At 46.5% G+C, this 27,149-nt stretch overlaps 1 protein-coding gene across 9 annotated transcripts in view; it reads left to right on the top strand.

Moving 5' to 3' along the window:
- LOC135366588 (uncharacterized) overlaps window positions 1–27,149 on the top strand; it is an 83,109-nt gene that overhangs the window by 4,446 nt on the left and 51,514 nt on the right. For 2 of the 9 annotated variants that reach the window (XM_064599356.1, XM_064599353.1), the window contains exons 5-12: window positions 3,641–14,010; window positions 14,074–14,156; window positions 14,591–19,683; window positions 21,578–21,681; window positions 22,129–22,183; window positions 22,251–22,347; window positions 23,451–23,589; window positions 24,904–25,002. In XM_064599356.1, coding sequence (XP_064455426.1) covers window positions 3,665–9,421 — 5,757 coding nt within the window. In that variant the 5' untranslated portion in view covers window positions 3,641–3,664 and the 3' untranslated portion in view covers window positions 9,422–14,010; window positions 14,074–14,156; window positions 14,591–19,683; ... (3 more) ...; window positions 23,451–23,589; window positions 24,904–25,002. Of the gene's footprint in view, window positions 1–3,640; window positions 14,011–14,073; window positions 14,157–14,590; window positions 19,684–21,577; window positions 21,682–22,128; window positions 22,184–22,250; window positions 22,348–23,450; window positions 23,590–24,903; window positions 25,003–27,149 lie in introns of those variants that run through there. The other 7 variants (XM_064599354.1, XM_064599355.1, XM_064599359.1 and 4 more) reach the window with 7 other exon arrangements.

Raw genomic sequence — 27,149 nt, 5'->3', positions numbered from 1 at the left:
CTGTCAAGCTCTTCAATTCATTCATTAGAATCTTCGATTCTTTATTTCTATAACCTATTATTAATATCCGTCTTGAAAGGACGGTCGCATCCATTTCGCTCGCTATTAAAGCTAATTAAATTACAGCGTAATTTGGTTCCTAGTTGACAACTGATCATGGTAACGAAAGCCACACGCGAAATACTGGCGCAGTTTGCCCGTTAGCCGTTGGAATACATGACAAGAGCAGATGACTGATGTTGTGAGTGTGCCGGAATTCTCTCTCTGGAAAAAGACGAATACGCCGCTCCCGATAAATCACAACGCGTTCTTGACAAAGAAGATACAACATTGCGTCGCGGACGTCTTGGAAGGCGCCTTTCTGCACTGATCATGGATGAGAGAAGAAAAGGAGGCGGCCCAGCGGCTCCTCCACAGAGAAGAGAAATGCGGGGCAGGTGACGTAAGGATAGGAGATGTTTTTTTGTTTTTTTTTAAGTCATGCGAAGGTCACATTCGCGCGCTACCACCACCCCTTTTCAAGTGATGCATGTAACCGCGCATAGTTTACGCTGGCAAAATACGGCCATCTCTTGGTGTTAAGACGGTGAAAATATGTCGGTAAGCGGCAAAACGACATGTAAACAAAGTCACATGACCTCAAAATGACGTTTTCTATGACGTGCGACCAAGACAAGATGGCAGTTTTGCCAAAAGCACCCGCTTGAGGGTAGTTACAACGATGGCGGGTTTGTGTCACCCCTGTGGATCGAGGGACTTTAGGTTCACAGATCGAGCAGCGCCATCTCACGGGCCAACTCAGGGCCGTGGTGGATGGAACAACCCAGTGGATGTAGCATCGCCAAAAGCACGTCCCCGTCTACGGTCGAACCCCTGCCCCCAGATGGCACTCAGCCGACACCGCCCACGCGTCTTCCCATTGGCGCGCTTCGGGTGGGCGGGCCGCGCGGGGGAGAGGGAAAATCTGAGGCCAGCTCTCTAGAAAATAGTCGAAAAACCATTCGATTCTTTTATCAGCATGGAGAGGTCCCACAAGACGGCAACAATCCGGAAAGCGATGCATGACGCCATCAACACAGGCGACTTCGGTGAGGTGGAAAAATATCTGAAAGAGAACACACATCTCCGGCAATAGTTGAACCCGACTACTGGGGCATCAGCTTTGTGTAACGCGCTATTATTCCCACCTTAAAGAACGTTTTGCAGTTATTTATGTCCAAGCAAAGAGCTCTCCATACAAATCATGTTCCGCGTTTGCTCCCTTGTGACAACCCTTTTCTTATGACTTTGATTCAACCCTTTGATAGCTCGTCACTCGTGTGCTCCCAATAGAGCGAAATGGTCCGTGGCCCACCGACCTCCCATCCATCATCCCGACCCCGACTACTGGGCCATCATGAACCCGACTACTGGGGCATCAGCTTCGTGTAACGCGCTAGCGAAGGAAAAACTTAATGTCGAAAATGTCTGAAAGAGAACACACATCTCGGGCAATGGTTGAACCCGACTACTGGGGCATCAGCTTTGTGTGACGCGCTAGCGAAGGAAAAACTTAATGTCGAAAATGTCTGAAAGAGAACACACATCTCCGGCAATGGTTGAACCCGACTACTGGGGCCATCAGCTTTGTGTGACGTGCTAGCGAAGGAAAAACTTAATGTCGAAAATATCTGAAAGGGAACACACATCTCCGGCAATGGTTGAACCCGACTACTGGGGCATCAGCTTTATGTAACGCGCTAGCGAAGGAAAAACTTAATGTCGAAAATGTCTGAAAGAGAACACACATCTCCGGCAATGGTTGAACCCGACTACTGGGGCATCAGCTTCGTGTAACGCGCTAGCGAAGGAAAAACTAAATGTCGAAAATGTCTGAAAGAGAACACACATCTCCGGCAATGGTTCAACCCGACTACTGGGGCATCAGCTTTGTGTAACGCGCCAGCGAAGGAAAACTTAATGTCGAAAATGTCTGAAAGAGAACACACATCTGCGGCAGTGGTTGAACCCGACTACTGGGGCATCAGCTTTGTGTGACGCGCTAGCGAAGGAAAAACTTAAAAGGACGACGGAAGCGAAAATAGGCTGCAAAGCTATTTGCCTCATATTGCGATGTGTACCAAAACAATCCGGAATTCGACTTAGATTTGCGTATGTTAGTTGAAATGCCGCCACAATCGCGATATAACATTCGGCCGTGGAGCACTCTGAGCCCCTGGTGAGCGTCGCCGCGCCGCCGTAGCAGACCACGGAAGTGACGCACGTTGGCTCTCCTGTTGGAGTTCCTGACTTTCATTTGGCGTTTCGGCGTACGTCTAATTCCCGCTACGGGGAAAGAACGGAGACGAAGAAGCATGTACGAACCCATCTCTCATAGGATATATCGCCTTCAGACTTTCACGAGATCTCCGTATCGAACATCTTCATGCGTTATTCAGAATTCGCCGTGTTTGTGCCGTTTACCGGGCAGCCGCACATGGGGCGCGAGAGATATTTGACGTCACGCGCTCCTCAGATTTTCCCGCAATGCTTGGCGCGCTCCATGGGCGATCGTGTCGGGTGGGCGGCCCAGCGCGCTCGTAATCGTCAAAAATATGCCCATCCGTACAGCGTACTTGCAAAATACTAGTGGCACCATAATTTTACATAATATTTACACCTTGTTCGGTTCCTTTTTTTGCAATGGACAAATTTCGCTTCCGTTGTCCTTTAATGTCGAAAATGTCTGAAAGAGAACATACATCTCCGGCAATGGTTGAGCCCGACTACTGGGGCATCAGCTTTGTGTGACGCGCTAGCGAAGGAAAAACTTAATGTCGAAAGTGTCTGAAAGAGAACACACATCTCCGGCAATGGTTGAACCCGACTACTGGGGCATCAGCTTTGTGTAACGCGCTAGCGAAGGAAAAACTTAATGTCGAAAGTGTCTGAAAGAGAACACACATCTCCGGCAATGGTTGAACCCGACTACTGGGGCATCAGCTTTGTGTAACGTGCTAGCGAAGGAAAAACTTAATGTCGAAAATGTCTGAAAGAGAACACACATCTCCGGCAATGGTTGAACCCGACTACTGGGGCATCAGCTTTTGCAACGCGCTAGCGAAGCAAAAACTTAATGTCGAAAATGTCTGAAAGAGAACACACATCTCCGGCAATGGTTGAACCCGACTACTGGGGCATCAGCTTTGTGTAACGCGCTAGCGAAGGAAAGACTTAATGTCGAAAATGTCTGAAAGAGAACACACATCTCCGGCAATGGTTGAACCCGACTACTGGGGCCATCAGCTTTGTGTGACGTGCTAGCGAAGGAAAAACTTAATGTCGAAAATGTCTGAAAGAGAACACACATCTCCGGCAATGGTTGAACCCGACTACTGGGGCATAAGCTTTGTGTAACGCGCTAGCGAAGGAAAAACTTAATGTCGAAAGTGTCTGAAAGAGAACACACATCTCCGGCAATGGTTGAACCCGACTACTGGGGCATCAGCTTTGCGTAACGTGCTAGCGAAGGAAAAACTTAATGACGAAAATTCATGTCGAATATCTGAGATCGGGCCGCACCACTTTGTCAGATGGTTAGCATGGATTCATTTTCATTGATTTGTTTTCCAGAAATATACCTTCTGTCATGTGCTTGCAGGACCCACCATTACTCGAGACAACGATGGATGAAGCTGGAGGACCGTCCGATTCTAGCGCCAACATGGAGAGGTCCCACGAGACGGCAACGATTCGGAAAGCGATGCATGACGCCATCAACAGAAGCGACTTCGGTGAGGTGGAAAAATGTCTAAAAGAGAACAGAGACCTCAGGCAGTGGTTGGACCCGATTACTGAGACATCTGCTCTGTGTAACGCGCTATGTTATAGACAACTTAAAATAGCTGCCCTGCTAGCGACACATAACTGCAGATTTAACGAGAGGAAGATAATGGATGAAACAGACATCATCGGCCGACTCAAACCCATGGAGGAATGCGAGTATCGTTACCAACTGCGCCTACTTGTGCACAAATGCGATCCGGCTCAACAACTAGTAAGCAAATCGCCAAGCCAAATGAGCAGTGACTTGTTCGAAGTCAAAGTGAAAGAATTGTATGAAAAACTCAGTAAGATCCCTATGGTGGACACTATTCTCCGCGTTGTCGCTACGACCCCGTGGTTAGAAATCATATTCGACTTCCAGAGCGAGAAATTAGGCTGTATGCTGGGGAGCGATTACAAAACTACCTTGGGCCTGACTATGCCTCGAAAGGAAAAAATCTATCTTGGAGCAAAGAGGGAGGACGATGAACTTCTAGGAACGATGGCACATGAGTTCTGTCATGCTGCCCTGGACATGGTGTATAGAAATGGTGGAAAGCCATACAGGAAAGATGACGCAGGGAGGAGAGACCACTACAAACGAATTCTTAAGGAGATCTGTTCTGAGAGGAATAAACTACACGATATAATAGCAGGGGCATTTAATAGCAAATCTTTGATTAAACAGGAACTTGTGGTGCGTGTTCCTCACATGCTTGCAATGCGTTTCCCAAACCACGACACTCGCGAGGCGCACATGGCATCAGGAGAAGAGCTCCTGCGGAAACAAGTTCCTGAACTGTTCGAGTTTTTCAAGGACGACGTTATTCGGGATATGGAAGAGTTCATCTCGAAAAACCGCCCGGAAAAAGATAGAGAGCAAATAAAGGAACAGAATGTGCGACTGGGGAAAGCAAAGACGACAGAAGACCTAAGAATAGAGTTCAAGACAAAGTTTGAGTTGCAAGATTGCCCACTTCTCGTTCTCAGGGCTCCCAACTTGACCTTCCTCGAAGTGATGATTAACGATGCTGTTAGGATGAAAGGAGAGTCGTATGTATTCTTCGAGGAAGTGATGTGGGACAGTGATCTGCAAGAAGCGCTGTTGAAGAACAAGTGTTCCTATGTAGTCCTGTCAGCTGACACAAAACATGACCCAGAAGAACGATCCCGAAAAGCGATGCTTGGACTGTTAAAATCATTAATTGAAATTAGGGAGACCAAAGTGATTATTTTGACTGGAAATTCTGAGCAAGACGAAAAGTTCGTAAAAGCAATTAGTGAGTATTTTCAAAATACGCCAAGAGTCGTTGATGTGTGTAATTGCGATCTTGCAAATGTAACAGATAAATGCAAAGCCGAAGCGTTGAAATCCTCTTCGATTAAGTTTCAAGAGGTGTTCAAACTATCAGTTGATGAAGTAATGAGATCAGGAGGTGAAAGAAGGCACGTCAGCGCAGCGGAACAGACTGTAAACACGTTTTCGGACCTACTGGACGACAACACCTTTCTAATGTTGTGTCGAGACAAAGAAATCAAGGTAGGACCGAAACTTCAGACGCTGAACGAAAAGATAGCTGGCTACTACATTGAACGCACATGCGAACGTGTCACTCAGGTGGATCTTAGTGCGGCGTTACGTAGTCTGCCGAACGAGGCATTTGCAATCGTGGATTCCTGCGGCGAAGCCATCGATGCTTTCCTTCTTCCAGGGTGCCGTGCGTGCAACTACAGCCAAGTGGAACGTTTCGAAAGATGTGTGTTGCTGGATGATGGGAACGGTTACGATGCACTTGCGCAATCGGCTATCTACAGAGCCAAGACAGTCCACCTTCTTCGGTACGACTCAAGAAGCTCGAGATTCCACTGGGTCAGATCTAATGGTCCTCTTGGACTCCTCCTGGAAGCAGTTGCCGGCGAATGCGAGATTCGTGACATGAAAGAGTTGCTTCGTTACGTTACTGATAAGGTCGTGGTCATTTGTGGCGATCCCGGAATGGGAAAAAGTGTCATGTCATTGCGCATGGCTCAGGATATAAAATTTCAGGAAGAAATGAGATGGGTGCTGCATGTAGACATGCAAAAAATTAACATTGAGTGTGTGGATCGCAACGACATGGGAGTTGTCATGCTTGCTAAATTATGCGGTTTAATGGAGGACACCTTCCAGTTCAACCTTCTCGAGAGGAGCATCTCTACTGCCTGGCCTTTCAAGGTTTTCGTCATTTTCGACGCATTTGACGAAGTCATCGCTCAAGTCCGTGAATTTTTGCTAGAATTAGTGGTTTCCCTGCAAAAAACTATGATTTCGAAAATTTTTTTGTTCGGTCGGAATTGCTCAAAGTTCGAAATGCAAAACAAGTTGCACACAATGGCTTTCGAAATTGTCGGTTTGAAAGATAAAGAACAAGTGCAATTTCTGAAAATGTTTTGGAAACGAAATGATTGCAAAATCAGTGATGAGAAATTGGATTCATTCGCGCGTAGATCACTAGGAAGATTTTCTTCGCAGGGGAAAAATAAGATCACCAACAACCCGCTACTGATTCAAATGATTGCAGAAATCGATGAAGCACAACTCGAGCAGTTCGAACAAGGAACACCTGAAGAGAATCCTGTACATAGAGAAAAATCCAGCATTTTAGAAATCTATGAGAAGTTCCTTGAAAATAAGCTCACAATTTATATGAAGAAACAGTCAGGAGGAACAGTTTTAAACAAAAGCCACATTGCTGTGCAGTACGAAAACGACAAGACAAGGTCTGCTCTGTACGAGGAGCATGGTCTTCTAGCTCTCAAAGTGTTCTTCAGCAAGGAGCTGCTGACCATGTTGCTAAGCAAAAAGGAGCTGCGGGAACTTGAAACTGGTGGACGGCTAATGAAACTGGTAGTCGATGGTCACCTCAAACACGGATTGGTAGACGGACACAACAACGGTATTCCTGTGTTTGTGCACAAAACATTTGCCGAGTTTTTTGCAGCTGATTTTCTCGCTAATGAGGTTAGACAGGAAGATAACGCCGAGGGCGACGTTACAAAGTTTGTCGCCAACATGTACAGGAACAGCGATTATGATGGGGTCCTCAACTTCTTCGATGCCTTGGGAGCAAAATCTCACGCACTTCACTGCCATATCATGAACAATGACTGGCAGAGTGTTGAGAATGGTGCAGAGGTGTCCTTCAGCCGTGATGCTTTTTCAAGATCGCCACTCCATATAGCAGCGTTGTATGCAGATAAAGAGACATTGGACAAGGTCACTGAGATGCACGGTGAGAAAATGGCTGAGGAATTGCTAGACGAAGACGGACTTGGGATGACGCCTTTGATGTATGCCGATAGCGTGCGTGCGTGGCCAAGACTGAATGTGTTTTGCTCACTCTGCAGTGAGAGGAGCGTCAACTGGGTAAAACAACTCCCTGTTGCAATTAAAAACATTACAGAAGAAAAAGACTTCGCGTCTTCAGTGATACAGGATGTGGTGCTGATGGAGTATACAGAACTGTTCAATTGCCTCTTAAAAGTATGTTCCGATCTGAAGACCTCCGAACGGCCGCTTGTTTCGGACTCTCAAGAGATGAGGCATTGGGGGGTCACTCAGCAACGAGTAATCGATGTTGATGCAATCAAGTGCGATTTTGGACACAGCCCTATCTTCCACGCGACGTCGTATAAGGTCCTCAAAGTACTCTTACCTCATTCGGACATTAGAGCTGTGGGCAAAGATGACTCCACACTGTTACACGTGTACGCAGCGGTGGGCGCGGAAGATGTTTGCAAATACGTTCTGCATCTCCTACCGAGTGATAAACCCAATGCTGATGGTCAGACACCGCTGCACGTGAGTACTATTTGTAGTAATTCGGACGTCATGCATATCTTAATCCCCCATTCTGCAACAACAAGAGGCGCAGGAGACAAACAAAGAAACACACCTTTGCACCTGGCAGCTGATCCTGGATCAATTTTTGAACAAGAAATGCTCTGCAAATGGCTGCTTGGTCACGCACTCTATAAACAGCCGTCAATGTTAACGCATGAAACTGCCTCAGTAAAGCAAAGAGAGGTAATGAAGATGGTCATTCCTCACGCGGATGCCACCGCTCGTAACTGCTATGGCGACACCGCATTACACAAAAGTTCAGAGAGCGTATTCGTAAGTTCAGTTATGCTCCTGCTTCCCTATTCAAATGTAGATATGAAAAATGACACTGGCGATACGGCACTTCTACGCAGTGTTGGTGGACTACCTTTTGAGAGGGGAATGAGCAAAATACTGGACAGAGAACTTGTCAGAGTCATACACGATAAGATAAGTGATCAAGATAATTTCTCTGTACACCCGTGTTCTAACACAGCCTCCGCGACTTCACGTGAAATAGCTCCAGTTTTGAAAAGACGTGAAGGTATCCCGGAGCGGGAATCGGTACAAGAAACCAATATGAAGGAGAATGAGGAGACCGAAATGCGCAGGGTACTCTGCATACCACATCTCGATATGTCACAGCTGGTTGGTGACGTTACTATAACTGATCAATATGGTCATGCTACGTATCCTTACTCTACTAGAGTACGTTATGTTGAAATAGCTAAATATGTGAAAAGATTTCGTGGCATCATCCCAAAGAATATATTGGGCAAACAGAGCAGTACTGAGAAGACGAAAAATAGCAACATCTTCGGAAAGGAACACATCAAAATAATCAAGCTACTGCTGCTCTATTCTGTCGTTAAAGCTACCGATGAAGATGATTCCACTGCACTTCATCTGAGTGCTCGTGCAGGAAACTTGGATGTAGTAAAGTTATTGTTTCCTCATTTGTCAGCGAATGATACAGACAAACGTGGACAGAATTCGTTTCACCGCGCAGTTATCGGGGGCCACTTGGAAGTAGTCAGATTCTTCCTTTCTAGAATGTATTTCAATGCACGAGATCACGAAGGCGATACTCCACTCGTCTATAGCGCTCCGTATGGCCATATCGACATCGTGAAGGTTATCCTTCCTCTCATATCGGCCGACGTCCCTGACACGTATGGATGTATTCCTTTGCATTATTCTGCCAGGCAAGGTCACACTGATATTGTTGAATTCCTTCTTCCCCATTCATTTGCTTCTAAGGGAAACAAACATGGTTCCACCCCGCTGCATCTTAGCGCGGAGTACAGTAGAGTTGAAGCAACGCGAGCGATTCTTCCACATTCAGATTTTTTCACTTGCGATGGAGACGGTGACACGGCTCTGCTGTGTAGCGCGTACGTAAATTGTTGCGATGTCGTTAAACTGCTGCTTCCTTATTCGGAAGTGAATGCCACGAATAAATATGGAACGACATCGCTCGCGTACATTTTCGAGAAAGACATCCAACAGTTTGAGAAGAAATCTGAAGACAGTGAGGGGAGCAAAGAGAGCGAAGTGCCTGAAAAGAAAGACATCAAAATGGTCAAACTGTTAATCCTCCACGCAAATTCCAACGTTGTTGACAATGACGGACGAATTGTATTTCGACTGGCTGCCTCTCTGAGATGGTTCAATATAAAGAAATTATTTCTTCCTCACTTGTATGTAACCTCTGTTGGAATTCAGGAAGCACACGAGGATGCTCTGGGCTGCTAAGTTAATAAAAAATAATAATTCGTGGTTTTACTCGTGCTGTGATGAATAACAGAGGGTCAGCACCAGAACAGAAGTGGGTCGGTTATTCAGCGACTGAATGCAAGTGGCCTGGCACTGTTACGAAATTGAGATACGTTTCTGTTGGCGTGTAACAAAGTGTGGCGGTACGTTGATAGATGTAAGTAACTGTAAGTGAATGTTACTTGTAGGATAGCAAGCGATGTCCTTCCCCTTGGAAGCTGTGAGTTTTCAGTGCAACGATTTATAATCAGTGTACATATAACATATTTGAACTCTTTGTTCGTCTAAGCTTCAGAGGTGTTTAGATCTTCATGTTAAACGTGTATCCCGATGTACGATCTTGGCATGTATCGCAGTGTATGCGCAGCTTCATTAAAATGTGAGAATAGAAACGTCGGTTACGCTGTTCTTCTTGGTGCAATAGGAAGTGTTACATACATAGGCGTATGTCACTATTCAGGGAATTTGTTTTGGCGTATTATGTGCTAAGCATGTCGTTGCTATCATCATAATCACGATGTCGTGCTTGTTTCTTCATTATTGCAACAACTGGTACAGTCGACGAATTCTTGTCACTAATGGTAACCTTGTTTCAAGTGTCGTATACCTATGAGTTACACATCCTGAGCTTCAGGGGGTGCAGAGAGTGTGACACCGACACGATTTCAAAGACGTGGCACAGAGTGACACTAATGTAGACGGGTAGAAATCCAGCGAACCGGTAGGAAAGTACGAAGGGAGTTGACTCAAGATGGGGGGAGAGCCGCCGATATTTCGAATAGAGAAGAGACCGTTCTTCTTTTGGTCACAGTAATGGTCGACAACGACAAGTGATATCTTCGCAACAGGGTAAGGTCGTTGAGGTAAGGAGCCAAAGCAGCAGAAGGAATGGAGATCAGAGTTGCGGAATGGGTCCTCCCATTCCGTTCCAACTCCCCTTCCGAGGAATGGGAATTTGTGGTAATTCCATTCCTTTCAATTCCTCGGAATGAAAAGGTATGACCAATTCCCACTCCCGGAATGGCTTGGCAACCCAATTCTATTCCGTTAATTCCCTCAAGGAAACAAAAGGACCGGTAACCGTACTGGCAAGTCGAGCAGTGCTGGAGGAGATCGACATTAACAAGCACGGAAAAAGCACAAAGGCAAGGTTATTTCACTCTTGACATTGAGTAGGGGCGGTGAAAGGGGCGCGAGGGCAGAAACCAGCACTTTGAAACCAAAACTGCCACCGGGGCACCCAGACCATTCCATTCCAATTCAATTCCGGGTTCTGGTAAATCTGGAATGATTCCGGAATCATTCCAACTCCGGAGTGGCGACTCCGCAACCCTGTTGTAGATACAGGCTGGGGCCCGACCTACTGTGAAGGCTTCTCGGAAGAAACAAATCGTTGGAGACTATATTTTCGTATACCTTATTTCAGCACAGCTTTCGGAAATCTTTTTTTTTTTTTTTTTTTTTGTTAGTCAGGGGTTAGAGCACAGATCGGATTCGTGCACTGTGCAAGGATTGTCGTGCAACCTGATTTGGGGTCAGGGTATGTGATCCGTATTCTTTGACATGGAATCGGGCGTAGAAGTGGCCGGAATATGTAGAAAAGTGCGTTAAGTGTGTTGCTGAACAGGAGGTTTGGACGATTGAGTCATGTCCAGGTAAACCCTCGTCCCTTCAGACACTGGCCGGCTGATAGACGTATAGGATCGCACAGTGCTTCAGCACAAGTACCGTGCAGTAGTGACGACTGCCTCATCAAATACAGTTACGGTATTTACTACACCATAATGCATTTGTTGTAATATAAATTACGTCAAAGAATGTGGCAACAATAGACATCTCCACTTAATTGTTACCTGTTCACGATAAGTCACCGGACGTTTTCTTGCCTCTCTTTTCCCTCTACTAAGAAACTCCTTAGCTGGCCTTTCCCCCTTTTTCCCCCTTTCTTCCGATAAATATATCCCACCTCCCCTTAGCTGGTGCACTCGGACAAGTGGCAAGAACGTGGGCGATAATGTGCCTGCTGTTCAGAGCCACATCATAACCCCTGCTTATTGCTCGGTATAACAACTAGAGAAAAAAGTGAGTGAGAGAGAGAGACCCCATGTGAGATCTGAAGGAATTGAGTTTCGGAAACCCACTACTTGGCGTAACCCATGCAGCCTGTATTATTACAACTAGCACTGGTTTCATTGTACATACTATCGTATCCATGTAAGAAATTTTCTTTATATAGAGGGTGTCCCAAAAAACGTGTCATTGAATCATAATAAAAAATTACGCCGCCTAAAATCACGCGCTCAACGGCATTTCTTCTCAATAGGTTTTTGCTACCTCCTGATGGGAATGTCATGTGGCGTAAGTTTAATTATGTAAATTTTTGCAAACTGAACCCCGAATGTTGCCAAGTGAAGGTCACTTTTTTAGCCCATTAATGTGATGATCGTGCCCAATTTCAGATTTCAATTTTCCTCCAGAAAAGAGGTGGTGATGGAGGTGCTAATGAAAGAGCTGGCCGTTGTCGGCCTCACAGAGATGGGCAACGTCACGACTAACTCTCTGGAGGAATATATGTTCGAGGCCGACTTCTAAGGGGAAGCTCTGACAACATATGTCTGATAGCGTCTGAGGAAAACCCAGGGAAAAACCCCAGATCACGGCCGGCACAGCATAGCGCGCTCTTAGCCGCCACGCCTCCACGCTGTTCAGCATCACCACCACCATAAATCACAAGTTTTAAGAGTGTGTAGGTAGCGTACTCCAGGAACGAGATTGGGTTTAGAATAATCCACGGGAACAACTGGCCACGCGTTTCTTAGCGCGACAAGGCGAAGGAGCGTTGATGTCATTGCAGATGGTGCTGCCTGCTACAGTTCTTCCCCTACCCTTCGACGGTCTGAGGCGGGAGTTGAAGACAGGTTGAGGGTGCTGGCGAATTTGTGAGGGAAACAGAATGTCATTGCTATCTACATTATAGAGCGTCGCGTTAAAATGACATTGGGCCGACACTGGAATAAGATTTGGGATTTGGGAAAAGCGTAAGATTTTGTACATACTTTTCCCCCATCCACGATCACCTATCATTCATTGCCTCTCATTTGTTAATAGCCGCATTTTGCATCGTCCTGTATCGTTGATCTTGTGTGCATGTGTTGTGCTTGTACCCCCGCGTGAAATCCGTTCAGTAAATCTCTCCCCCACAACTATTTACTGTCATAGTGTCAGGGAGTTGAAAGCTAAGCATCTTTCACAAGAAAAGAATGTGGTATATCGGCACAGCGAGTGAAGCCTACATTTCTTGCGTCTGTGATGTTGATTTCGCAATGGCTCAGATGTAAAAGAACGGAAACTTTCAGTCAATAACTCGACTTCGCTGTCGTTCGCCATCTTGTCATACACGGTGTGAGAAGCTCTCGCTGTGGAGAGTCGTGGGTGGAGGCAATATACCTGGGGCGGCACGCAGACGCGCGGCAAGCGAGAAAGAAACGTATGCGGTGAGTAGACGACGCAGCGACGTCCGTCGTGTCGATGACCGATCCCGGCTGACGTCACTGCGCGATCCCTCCTCCGAGTGGATGCAGGTGCTTCGTCACATCGTCACGCGCGTTCTCCTAGCTTGTCACGTGGCATCCGCAGAAAAGCGGAGAGCTTCGCGGGAGAATCAAACGTCTGCCGCAGTATAGGATCGCTAGGGCCGCATTTATTGTGTAAAAACCACAGGGGTGACACAAACCCGCCATTGTTGTAACTACCCTCAAGAGGGTGCTTTTGGCTAAACTGCCATCTTGTCCTGGTCGCACGTCATAGAAAACGTCATTTTGAGGTCATGTGACTTTGTTTACATGTCGTTTTGCCGCTTACCGACATATTTTCGCCGTCATAACACCAAGAGATGACCGTATTTTGTCAGCGTAAACTATGCGGTGCTTCTTCCGCAACATGGTAGCCATGTCACCTTAGTTTAAGTACATCGCATCGGCTCGGTAAGTCTTAACGCGCGGTCGTCATCACATCTTTGGAAGTTATCAACAATACGAGGCTTTATGTGTAAAATTGCGCGTTTTACTGCGAGATTATCGGATAAAAATAATTACTGTGATCCAAAAACATCCAAAACGTCGTCCAGAAACAACAACCGCATTGTTTACAAACGGTTTGGCCGCCGATCACGGGCGCCGCCATCTTTAAGGTCACGTGTGCCTTGACGTTTGCTGTGACGTGCGACCAGGACCTGTCCAGGATGCATTGCGTTCGCCCAGCACGCTTTCGTCTACGGAGCAATACATTGGATGCCACCCCTGTGGTAAAAACATAACACAGTGGTGACACATTTCAACGCGGTCAAATAGAGAACTTCCTTCCTCCCCACTTTCCATGCTCCATTAATACGCGTCCTGGGCCGACTTGACGAAAAACTGCGCCAACAGTATTCTAAAGTGTCTGGGACCGAGGTAACATATTGTACGCCACATCTGCACACTCGAGCGCTGCCTCAGAACATCTCCCTTGCCGTCACACATAGCCCGATATCTTCATACAGGGCACAATGGCATGCAGTGGACAGATAGGTGTGCGTTATCTTCACAGGGTGCAATGTCCACTATTTGCTGCGTTCTTGGCTGTTTTTTCAGTTGCGCATAGGCAAGACGGAGAGATGCGTGGACCACCACCCGGACAGCTTTTGTAGGAGACACCACAGCTGAAGATATGTAAGGTAAGTGATTAAGTTCGTCGGGTTTCGGGTGTCACGTAATGAAATAAATCTTGGCTTTGGGACAGTGGTTAACTGATGCGCGTGAATTTTTAATGTTTAGCAGAGTATATCCGATCCTTCAATCGCTACTTTTCGTTTTCTTTCTTTTCCTTCCGTCGAAAAAGCCAAACAGAAGCGAGAATCGAATCACTCACTTTTCTATCGCCGGTCACGTGCCCTATTTCAATCGTTCGTGTTCTTAGGTGCCTTAATTAGATTAGATTAGAGTGGGAAATGAAAAATACGGAGGTGGTGCCTCCTGCAAAACACAAGAACTGTCTACGGAAGCCTTAGGAATAAAAGTTAGTACGCCTAATAAGTTAGAGGCGCTGCAGTGAGGATTGTTTTGTTTTCACCGATAATGTATTGCTGCCTCCGAACTGCTACTTTCGAAGGGAATCTTCTCGCCGGATAGTCTGGGAGGTTCTACGTCGGAGGACTGCCACCGTCCTGGCCCAATCGTCGTCCCGAAATTCTCGTCCCGACCTTCCAGTCTTCGACGCTCCATTGGTACATAATCCTTCTGCGCAACCCGTCCCATAGAAGCTTCTGTATGGGTTCTTGTGCCCAAGCCTGCCATTACGTCGCACGTCTCAAAGGTGACAGGGTGAGCTCCCTGGAGCCGCACGCTCTTACTCCATGGACTGTCACGTGTACGGACTTGTTGCTCCCTACTGATTTGATCCATTCAGTTTCATGGCTTTCCATTCCGCTCCGTTACCGGGAGACGTGACTTGGTCATTACGAGCCTGGATAAACTAGCCTGTTCGGTCATCATCTCAGTAGTTTCCAGTAAACTTGAAGAAGAGAAACTGTAAGTGTGGAAACTCGAAATTATTGGAATAAAGCAGCCGTCGAAAAGTTTGGTAGCATTCAAACCCAGAACTTCCCAAAAGTCTCTGAAGTGGCATACACAGAATAGTTTATTTAAAGTTGACAACCGTATTAATGCAGGATACAGGATATCTCAGAGCAAAAAGTATCCTCTCCAATATTAGTATTGGGATCCGAACATGGGCGTTCCTAGGACGTGGCACGTGGGAATACTCACCCTGAAGCCAATTGAGGGCGCCACCGTGCGAACTGAGTGTAGCACGAGAAAAAAAAATTAAAAAGAAAAGAAACAAAAAAACATAATCCGATGGCGTCATAGACCAATTTAAGCAACGCAAACCATGAAGATTAAGCGGTAAATTTTATGTTGTGGCATTATTTATCAGTCGTCACGCCTGAGTGTTTGATGCGATAAAATTATTACCTAAAAGTGTTATTTAAATGGTATCTCGATTTGATAATGTAGTAACGTTGTCCAAGAGAGGAATGTCAGATGCTTTGGCGAGAGTGAAGTCAGCACTGCTTGCCACGGGCGCGTTCTTCCTGTATGTATACGCCGCTGCTCATCTACGGGACAATTTGAAACCCCTTGGAAACTCTCGAAACAATTGCCAACTTGAAACAGAACTTCGCAGCATAGCGCGTTGAACGACAACTATTGGCCAAGAATGATACCGTTAGCTCTCCTCATTTGTGGAAAGCACAAAGAGTACGCCCCTTTTGTGTCAATCTGTCTAACTGCATAAGTGCCACAAAAAGGGCGTATACATCCCATTTCAACCACGCAGAGGGCGCGAACGATGGCATTCGGGATGGTGGCTGGCTAAGAGCGTGCTATGCGGTGAAGTTCCCCAGGCACGTGACTGGTGATGTAGACTGGCATATAATCAACGCATGGCCTGCGAATTAATGGACAAAGAAGAAATGTATGGGAAGAAGCCGCGCGAGGAACGCGTAAGCCGCCCAAAGTCGCTTTCTCCTACAGATTTTGTGAAGTTGACTGGCATTGTTAATTCTCATGGATAGCTTCATGTATGCACTCACGTTAAATGTCACCTCATTGGTCCCTTAATAGCGCGCGCAGATTTCATGTTTCTTTGGAATTGTGACCAAAGTGCCACATGCACTGGGACCCTGTGCATTGCTTTGGGCAGTCCAGGGGCGTCGGCAACCTCGCGCATACCGACAAATCGTGACGCGACAAGAATACTAAAAAAAAAAATAAAGAAACGAAAGAAAGAAGAAGTGAAGGAAAGAGATGGAAGAAGAATGACTGGCGAGAGGAGGGTTGGGTTTAGTTTCTACTCTGAGAGAACGGTCGGGGTATGTCACTTCCGGCAAAGTCTGGCTATTCAAGCGTGTAGTTTTATTTCCTGAGTGCCTTCTGCGGTTGGTACAGGATATGTGACAAAATACTGAATACGAAAGGTCTCCGCAAAAACCTCCTCCATCGGAACGAGAACCATTGGAACGGGGAAGGCCATCTTCCTGGAATCCTGAAGGTCGTAAGTGAAACTGTACCACAAACGAGGTTACCACCGGCTACATGAGCCAACACCCACCATATGACGTGAGAAGTAAGGAATCTTCTCACCAGGTGTGAAACTTCTCCTGGGAACTCTGGAAGACTGCCACGGCCAGCCCGTCGTTCCTCCACTTCTTGTCCCCAAGCTCCCATGCTTCTACGGTCCACTGGTGCACCAACCTGGTGTGCAACTCGTCCCGCAACTACCTCCTGTACCGGTTCTTGTGCGCAATCCTGCCATCTGGTGGCACGTCTCAAGGGAGCTACACAATGTGGTGAGCTTCCACAAGCGGAGCACACTCCCACTCCGTGGACTGCCAAGTCTAAATCATTATTTAGTGCCATTATAAGTACTGATAGCACAGAGCGAGGGTAACTAAACTTTTAACTATATTTGTACTGTTCAAGTCGGGAGTCTTTCCTTATACCTTGTGCTGGTTCCCTACGCCCTTCTTGCGTACTGCGCCAACTCCGTTACCAGGTGGTGTTGAGGGGATGCTGTATCCAGCCGGATGGATGGACGGATAGCGGCCTTCCCTTTGCATCGGGCGGTAGCATACGCCACCTAGCCTGTTAAAGTAAAAATAAAGCTACAAATTGGTTGATTCATCAAGTGTTTGGTATTTCTTGTATTTAGTATTTAATAAAAACCCTATTAGTTATTTCTCTTTCTATGCCACGAGTCATTCAATCGAGATTTGGTTGCCGCCACCGCGTCTTGGTCCACCCCTCCCCCGTCATTTTCAAAACCGAGCGCCTCCCACAGCTGAACGGCCTCTTTTGGTGCCGGGTTGAGTCCCCTACATCTCAAGATTACATGTTCCGCTGTCTCATCCTCCCCCTCTGTGCACCAGCTACATCTTGTGTCGATATGCCGTTGGAATTTCGCGTAATGAGTTTTGGTCCGTAACATACCCGTTCTTGCCTCAAACAATAAAGTGCTCCCGTACGAATTATCAAACAGTTCCTCTCTTGTGATCTCTGTCTTTCTTTCCCTGTACATCTGTAGTGCTGGCTTCCCCTTCATACGTTCCTGCCATTTTCTTGTCTCAGCCTCCCTGACCCTGGTTCTCGTACTCTTCTTTTCCTCCTCTTTGGTGCATGTAAGATATCTGGCTGTAAGCATTCTGGTTCTCCTCCTCCACCGAGTGTCAGTGTTCTGAAGGTATATGTAAGACAGCGTCTTGCTTGCCCAGTTGTTTTTCCCCAATGTTCTAACCCGATTTCCATATCTTATTTTGCTTAGTGCTTCCCTGCTTTCAAACGTCGACCACCCCATATCGCCCGCCACCCCCTCATTGGGTGTGGTCCCGTGCGCCCCAAGCGCTAGTCTCCCTACACCCCTTTGTCGAGTTTCCATGAAATGTAATATGCCCGCATTTATGCTAAGGACCGCGTTCCCAAAAGTCATACCCGGTACCATTACCCCTTTCCATACCATTCGTATCACTTCATATCGACTGTATACCCAGAGCGCTCTGCTTTTCATTACCGACGCATTCCTCCTGGCTTTCTTCATAACCTCCCCCTCGTGTTCCCTGAGGTAATTTTGTCCGTCCGCAAACCATACTCCCAGATATCTGTATTTCTGAACACCCTTAATTTCTGTACCCTGTATGTGGAGGGGTCTCTCCTGTTTTGCATTATACGTCATAACTCCTGACTTTTCTGCACTGAACTTTAAACCTAGGGCTTCTCCCCCCTTTCCGCATATTTGCATAAGGCTCTGCAACTCCTCTCTTGTGTCTGCCATAAGAACAACGTCGTCTGCATATATCAGCCCTGGAGTCTTTTGGCTTGTTTCTTGTATCCCAATTCCGTAGCTCAGGTTAAAGCCGAAACCGCTGCCTTCTAACTCACGCTCAATACCACTGATATAAAGCATAAAGAGAATTGGTGACAATCGGCACCCCTGTTTCAAACCCCTTTTTACCTTGATGTTTCCCCCACATACTGTCCTTCCCATTCCACTTCTACGGAGCCATCCTGATATAACTGCCTCAAAAGGTTCACCATACCACTGTCCATTCCAACCGTCTCCAGCCTTTCCCATAGAATTGGATGAACCACTGAGTCGTATGCCCCCTTTATGTCTAGAAAGCTGAGCCATAGTGGTCGTCGTTCCCTTTGCGCAACTTCGATGCATTGAGTCGACACAAACAGATTATCGTCCAGTCTCCGCCCCCTCCGAAACCCATTTTGTAATTCTCCCAGTATGCCATTGTCCTCCAGCCAATTTTGGATTCTGCCTTTCAAGACCTGCATCGCGACCCTGTAGATGACCGGTGTTACTGTTATTGGCCTATACGACTTGAAGCCGTCTCTCTCACCCTTGCCTTTATAGATTAAACTAACCCTACCCTGTCCCCATTCAGGTGGTATATTCCCGCTCGTTAATACGTTGCTCACTATCTCCCTCAGTGTATTCTGGCTCTTTGGCCCGAGTTGCATTATTAGCTTAATAGGAATATTGTCTGGTCCAGCCGCTGTACCTGTTGGGATCGCCTTAAGAGCCCTCTCCCATTCCGTAACTGAGATTGCCCCCAATTCCGCTTCTTCCCTTTCCGTTCTGCATGGGGCTGTGGTTTCCTCGACCTCTGCCCCGAAAACTGATTCGACCTGTTCTTTAATGTGTTTTAGCGCCCACTGGCCATCCAACCTCACCCCATCCTCACTGGTTAGATAGTTATGTTGCTTATCAGTCTTTCTGCCTTGGTCTTTGATATACTTCCAAAATTTGTTTGGAGCATTCCTGTCTTCCACGCCGCTGGTCGTCCCCTTTGCGGCGTAATGGACGTAAAACATAACATGGCTGTGGCCACAGGTTTTACGCCACATTTCCATATTCGGGCGCTTCCTCACAAGATTTGCCTTGTAGCGAGCAACGACGTCACACGTCGCCTGATATCTTTTCTACGAAAACAAGACACTCAAGGGGAACAAGGTACAAGGGCACAGAGTGGATAGATAGGTGTCTACATACGGCGCAATCTACGCTACTTGTTGCTTTCTGGGCAAGCCCGCTTATTCAATTGCGCGGTGGCAAGACCTCGAGATACATGGCCCTTTTCTGAAGTGAGCCCCTGGACCTGGCTTTGGAACAGACATCGCAGCTGGAAATATGAAATAGTAAGTGATTGAGTCCGTCCGATTTCGGGTGCAGAACAATTTAAGAAATCGTAGCTTATGAGTAGTGGGTAATTGGCACCCATATATTTTCCAGGGTCAGCAGAGTAGATTCATACCTAAGACACACGGCACGCTCTAAGGGCCTTTGTGCAAAAGGGGTGCTGAAAATCGCACGTGGCTCCAGTTATCGTTTGTTAAGCGAACCATGAAAACAGCATTCCATTTTGCCAGAAGGTTCGCTCGCCAGACGATAACGGGCGCAACGAGCGATTTTCGGCACTCCTTTTGTGGAAAGGCCTTTGGAGCGTGCCGTGTGTCTTAGGTATCAGTCTTTCAGTCAGTCCTTTTTTGCTTCTCTCTCTCTCTCTTTGGAAGAACGATTGATAATGCTATTCGAAGCTATCGAAGGTATTTATCCGAAGCCGGAATAGATATAAACCTTCGAATCTTTTCTCGTCAGAAGATACTGAAAGAACGAAAAGACTCGTCTCGTTTAGTAAAAAGGAGCGCCCTCCGGAGGTGCTATACTTAACGCGACCTTGGGATCCATGCAGAGGAATATCCATACTTCGGGACAAATCAACGCTTAGAGATCACCTCCGCCCGCAAATCTAAAGACGTTTGTGATTGGCTTGGGAGGGCACATAAACGTCCCCGGGGCTGACAACGTACTGCGCAAGCGTGCTCGAAATTGTTGCATGTCCACGTGTCATTTTGCGAAAACACCTCGCTGTGGAGAACGTACTTGGGACACATTTGCGTGATTTGAAACTAAGCGCGTAAAGTATTGGCTCCGACAAAACGTGTGAATAGGCTTCCTCCAGCGTCATCGTCTTCCCGGCATCTGCCACACGTAAACTGTGTTCACCTTGGCATGCATGAAAAGTGTGAACAGATCATGATCTTGCAAAGACTGACTTTTTTTATTTGCAACTGCACTGGTACAAGTTTTGGGAAGTAGATTGCCAAGTGAAGTCGCTTCTCTCAAATTATCCTCGTAAAGTGATGGTATAACATTGCATAGGCAAGGTCACCATCAGCTCCTTTTTCGACCTGGTGTACAACAATTTGCTCGTCCGTAGCTTCTGCGCATTTGATAAGACTTCTCTGGGTGTGGTTTCCTACGCAATTTTGATGCAGTATATGTATTTTGTCGAATGTGCTGTTGGTTCTGAACGGTGACCGTACATCCCCTATTAAAACTTCCTAGAACTGTCTGATATGTCATACATATATTAATTTATTTAACGTTGAAAACGGTATCAATGCAGAGTACAGGATATACAGGCAGCAACACGCATTGCATGTGTGCCTCCGTGTTAATGCCACGTCATATTCAATTCTCCGCTAATAACAAAAGGTATTCTCCACATGGTAGGTGTAGAAATCAGTGCAGGGGCGTGTCCAGGGTGTGGCAAGTGAAACACTGGCCCTGGACGCCACACAAGGGAGCCGACTTGTGAACTAAGTGCAGGGAAACTTAAAAAAAGGAAAAAGAAAACGAACACAAGCCAGGGATGGTAAACTAATAATGTGATATTTTGTCATGTTTTTTAATACTTTAACGTGCTCAAATTCTTAATTGATAGATCAAGAAGCTTCATTTCGATTTCGAATTTATACTATAATGATGTTGTACCAGAGGTGACCGTCAAATGATTGCCATGGTCACCCCAGATATATTGAACCGCGGGTTTCTGGCTGTTTCTCGCGTGCCGATGTCCTAGGGCTCTTTCGAGAAAATACCGTGATTTTGGAACCCCATGGTTGCAGCGCAAAACACTATTGATATTCGCAATAGCAACGCAGGACTGTGGAATAATAAACTAGTTGTTTGATGTAAAACACCGGTTTGAATGATCTCTCTTTTTTCTTTCGTTTCTTCTTATTCTAGGTTGTTTCACGAGCAGCTTAGAAGAGCACATAGGTGACCTCCCCCTGCTGCAGCGTTTTCACCAAGCAATACGACAAACTCCTGCGAAAGAATACCACGCACAGGTGACCTTTGGCACACAAGCGGCCTTTTTTCCGCACACCTTCGAAAAATCCTCCACTCTTGGGAGGAACGCATCGGAGAACGAGGGAATGTCGTGACGTAGCCAATTCCCCTGGCACGTGACTCATGATGCGGGCTGGCGCGGCTGAGCTGAGCAGATGCAGCACATGAGCGGCGCAGCGCGTGGAAGAAATGAATGAAGAAAAACCTGGAACGCGAAGACCGTGTTGTCCGCTCACGGAGGTCGTACCCTTTGTGGTTAAATCGTGTTAAATTAAACCGTGTTAAAACGTGTTAATCGTGTTAAATCGTTGTGGTATCAAAAAATAATGTGGCCCCGTATTTTGCGCAACATTTACACATCACCCCACTGCCTCAAAACGTTTGCGTGATGGCAAGAAACGACATCACCTGACGACATCACTATCGTCGCCTGATATCTTTTCTAGGAAAACAAGACACTCAAAGCAACAAGGTACAAGGACATACAGTGGGCAGATAGGTGTGAGTTATCTACATGCGTCGCAATCTCCGCTATTTACTTTCTTTCTTGACAAGCCTGCTTTTTCAGTTGCGCAGTGGCAACACCGACAGACACATGGCGCCTTTTTGAAGTGGGTAACACCTGGAAGTCTTTGGAGCAGACATCACAGCTGAAGATACCTAAGGTGATTGAGTTCGTGTGGTTTTGGGTGTCACGCAATTAAAGAAATCGTGGCTTAGGGAGCTTGGGTAATTGACGCAAATTAATGCTTGAACGTTAGTAGTGTAGTTCGAGGGACCGATTAAGCGTTGCAGTGTAATCCGATGGTGTCACGTTGCTAGGAACAGGCTCCCTCCTCCACCCCCTTCTTTTGGGTATATAAACATGTTTTGTTTAGTAAAAACTGCCAGTTGAGAGTTAGCAGTCGTCCTGTCTTGCTTCTTTGTCCGCGTCCTTGTGCCGCTAAATCACAATGACCGATAAAACCACTGCAGCCCATGTGGTTGTGAGCCATTGTTACATGATTGTGGCCCCATCGCGAAAAAATGCGAATAATATCGCGAGGGAGATAATCGGATCTTTTCCGCGTAAATGTATGCGCATGCACAGCCACCTGCAAGCGGTCGCCTTGTTAGTTGGGGGAAATCATCGTCTTCAGGGTTTCGTGGAGGCTTGAGGCTTAGAGTCGACCCTTCGTACTCCTAATCACAAATGGCGCTGACACTCTTTCCGCATTCTTCTTGCAAGCTGTTCTTGGAACATTCGCATGCGACGTGCCAGCGTCGTCGCCATGATTACTGGGGGGAATCAGGGCGTTCGTAATTCCGTCCTAAGGGTCGACGCGAGCATGGAACTCAGGCTGCACTGAGGTTGGCGAGGTTACTCAGCAGTAAGAGCAGAATGTGTCAGGCTCAGCCCCTCCCCCATCTGTGTCACTTTCTTACCTCATTTACTGCGACAGACTGAGAATGAATTCGCGGTTTTTCTACATCATGATGAAGTGACGAGCTTCCCTCCCCCCTGTCTCTGCTCCAACATGAGATACTGAGATGCAGGGGACTCAGGCCGGAGCGAAAAGAGCGCCAAGCTTTGAGGAGGCGATCGGTTTTTGAAAATGGCTATAGGAAGACGTAGACGAAGGAGCGGTGGAGAGAGTGGAATCTCGATTGATTGACTGGTGGCTGAGGGAAAGAAAATAACTAATGATATTTAACCGAATACTAAGCTAGGGCTGCAATTATTAGTTATTATTACTTGGATTCTAACGTTCTATTTCATTCCTTGCAGGATAGGTGGCAATCCATCCCACAATCGAATGGATGAATGAGTGAGAAAGCTGTGTGAGAGAGAGACTGGAATGAGAGTGTATATCGGCTGTCGTCCGCCTCTTACGTGAACCCATATAACTCGGGAGAGAGCCGATATGGTGAGAGCAATTAATAGCATCACTGACCTCAAATCAGAGGAAGGTTATTACCTTTTCCCTCGATTACTTGGACAGCCACAGTCACACTGAGGAAAAAAATTTAGGCCTAGAACCGAGATATGTGTCCTATAAGTAAATACGAAGACTTCAGAGGTAATCCATCCTGCTACATAAATATTCTGCACTTCATGAAACAGCAAAAAAGACATGAAGGTCGAGTCAATTTTCGATTTTAAATTCTGCAATGAAAATTCTCTAGGCACTCGCTTTAGTTGTATTGCCACTTTATTATTCGACTCTATCAGCTAGTAGAGCTCACCCTTCAGCGACCCTTCTGAGGGAGCCGCCCCTTTGCACACCCCTTTGTCCCCCCATGTCCCCTTTGCATACCACCTCTACGGAACGGCCCTGTGGGAACGACACTCCAGGCACTGGGTAAAATTTACGAAGCCATCAATCCTTCTAGAGAATATTTATGAATATTTGTCACAGTATATAAGCGTACGATATCGTCGGACATGTGCGCTGGTCTTTGAGCAGTTTCCAATACGAGATCAAGGTCCTAATAAAGTGGTGGGATTCGATAAAAAGTATGATACTGCGAGTGTAGCAGTAGGTTAGCTATCGAACTAAGCGTATCGGGTCATTAAATCACGCTGTATAGATGAGCGCAGATAGACGGAATAAATTATCTGCTGGAACTGAGACGTTCCAAAAACGAGTAAAAAGATTTTACAGTGTTTTTTTTTTTTGCCTACTGCCATATTGACCATTGTGCAATCATTCGTGTCCTTTCTTGTATTTGCTCTATATGGCAATCCGGTCAATGCACGGAATCTAGGGAACTACGGGTTATATAGAATACATTTTCCATTCAGAATGTACTTCATTACTCATCGTTAAATGAACTATCTCTGCTGCACACGCTACTTATAATTAACAGCGGGGAGATCCAGCCATGGCTTATTGATTGTTCTACGGCAAGGGAGCAATGCACTACCGCGCGGCGAACTACAACACACACACTAAGGCAGAGAATAACGGTAGAGTGTCATCGAATAAGTAAAGCATAGGAAAACGCGAAGAAAAACCAGTGTTACAATAACAGGAACAGTGGCACCGAAGTAGTACAGGAACTGGTGAAGCAACCAGGAGACGGGACACTAATTCGGAACAGCTCAAAGCATTGACATGACAGCCATCGTATCAGCCTCAATTCCTGCTCCATATTTTTCTCTTTTCTGCTTGAAGGTGCAATGCTTGATCCTCAGTTAGGTAACTTTTCTAAACCGAACATAACTTTCTCTTTGCCAGAACGTCACCGAACGTTGGGGATGACCGTCCTGTGGCATCCACGTCGTGATATCAGGTGGTCGGTGCAGGTAGCTTGACTCTACTCAAAGCACGCAAATGGTGAGTGCCGGTCTTTGTTCTCTCCCTGACAAGTCCTACTGCAAAATAAAATCTACGTAACGCATTTTGTACTCTCGGTTATTTCGGGGCGGCACTACGGACTAGATCTTGATGTGGCTTCAGAATCTTGTGACATGATACAGCGAGCAATCTACAAGGCGTCTGATAAGATTGCTCCTCCGCGTTCATCACTGATAACAACGCCGAAAGCCCGACGCAAAATGGTGGCGTTGTTCTTGTGCAACGCGGAGAAGACCTATCATGGAACAGCAGGAAGGATCTTGGTAGGTTTGGCGACCGACCGACCGAGGCGGGCGGGCGAGCCGGAATGCTAGGGGACGGCGTCTTCTTTGCGATCGTATAGCGGAATGTTATTTCTGGTTAGCGTCTAACGTGTCCGTACAGTCAGAAGCGTAACACCGTGTTTCGCGCAACATGGTTACGTCGGGACTCCCACTGGTAAGCAAAAGTTGGCGTGTTTACCGCGAACTTTTCCCTTAGTATATTCCGATGCATTGCTCCCATTCGTGAGCCTGGCATACGTCATCATCGTGTTGGGTGCAGATGGAATTGAAACCCTTAAGACTTATTTAATTAATATGTAAGCTGTAACGTGCAATCTCAGAAGTTTTATGTATAGCCTGAATACTCGGTGCTGTTATGCCCCAAAATTTTGTTCTAATTAATTCGCTCGTAGACATTAAAAATAAAATTTTAAAATCACAGGCAACACTGTGTAGAAGTAGCCACCGACTGCGCATTGACTGTTAAGTACGGCGGGAAAGCTACACTGCATGTGGACAACACTGGGTCTCAACCGAAAGAAGTTGAGCGAAGTGTGGGCTGCGTAACCCCCAGAAGCAGCAAATCAGAAGAGAACATATATTACAGTTGGTAGACGAAATGGGGATTATTCGCTACAAGACGTCGCCTCGAGCCTTTTTACCTACATTTTGCTACGAAATTTTAAGTGTTCTCTGTCACATGCAGAATTGAACTGTTGTCCTGGATTGATAAGCTTTTAAGCAACTGCTTCAAAATAAACTGTTTGTCTGCTCCTTCACGGCACTTGACTACGTGAAATCGTCTTAAGGATCGGGCTTTCTTTATCGAGATGGTGTCGGTAGAGCTGATGTTTGATGTTACGTTCGTTGGTGAGAGAATAGTACACGACAAAATCCGAATAACTCGCCTGTCAGATTAGAAACCAACCCAACTAATGATATGAAAATAGATCTGTTTTCAATACTCTGACGTGCAGTTCATTGTGCGCATTGTGTCTTCAACCTCATGCGTTAAACTCCCATAACCCATTTGAAAGAACTGCTGCGTTCAATTTGTTAGCACATTACAGAGCTCCGAGAGTCAATCTAAAGTCAATAGGTACAGATCCAGCGGCTCAATGGTTGGTCGTCTGTTAAGGCGCGTACCCACATGCGGAGAAACTGCGCGGAAAGGCGTATGCGGAGTGCCGCCAACTTGCGAAAGCCGCCTCCGCTTTCCGCTTTTCCTCGACCGCGCAATGCACGATTTTTAGCGGCATTCCGCGCATCATCAGCCGATCAGGTGTTGAACGGAAGTGGCGTCACGACTTGTTTTTCTTCCGGCCTCCCACGCGGTTCCCGGCACTTTGACAACGTCCTCAGCTGGAAAGCATGGCGAGCCGCAGTTTTCGTTTCCCAACCGGTGATTTTATTGCGGATATCAGGTTATACCCCTGTTTATACGATAAGTCGATGCCATCCTACAAAGATACCGGACTCAAAAAAAGTATTTGGTCCGACATCGGGACTAAATACGGCATCACAGGTAAGTAGAGCGCAAATAGTTGGCATAGTGGCGATCACGATCAAGGTAGAAGCTAAGGAAGCATTGTTCACAGGAAAGGAATGCGAGGCCAAATGGAAAAACCTTAAGGATCGCTGCACAAAACATCAAAGAAGTGGTTCAGGGGCGCCAGCTTGGGAACATTATGAATTAGTGAAAACTATAATCGGGTGTTCAGGGAGCATTTCACAAACGTAAGTGTTGAACGATTTTGGTCTTAGAAATTGAATTACAATGCACAATTGATTGTTGAGTGCAGAAGGCTGTCATTAGCAAATACATTTGTTTACTAGAGCAAAAGGCATACATGCATGCTAATT

Source organism: Ornithodoros turicata, chromosome 8 (genome assembly GCF_037126465.1).
Source record: "Ornithodoros turicata isolate Travis chromosome 8, ASM3712646v1, whole genome shotgun sequence".
In the NCBI taxonomy this organism is placed as follows: Eukaryota; Metazoa; Arthropoda; class Arachnida; order Ixodida; family Argasidae; genus Ornithodoros; species Ornithodoros turicata.
This window is presented reverse-complemented; position numbering and strand designations above follow the sequence as displayed.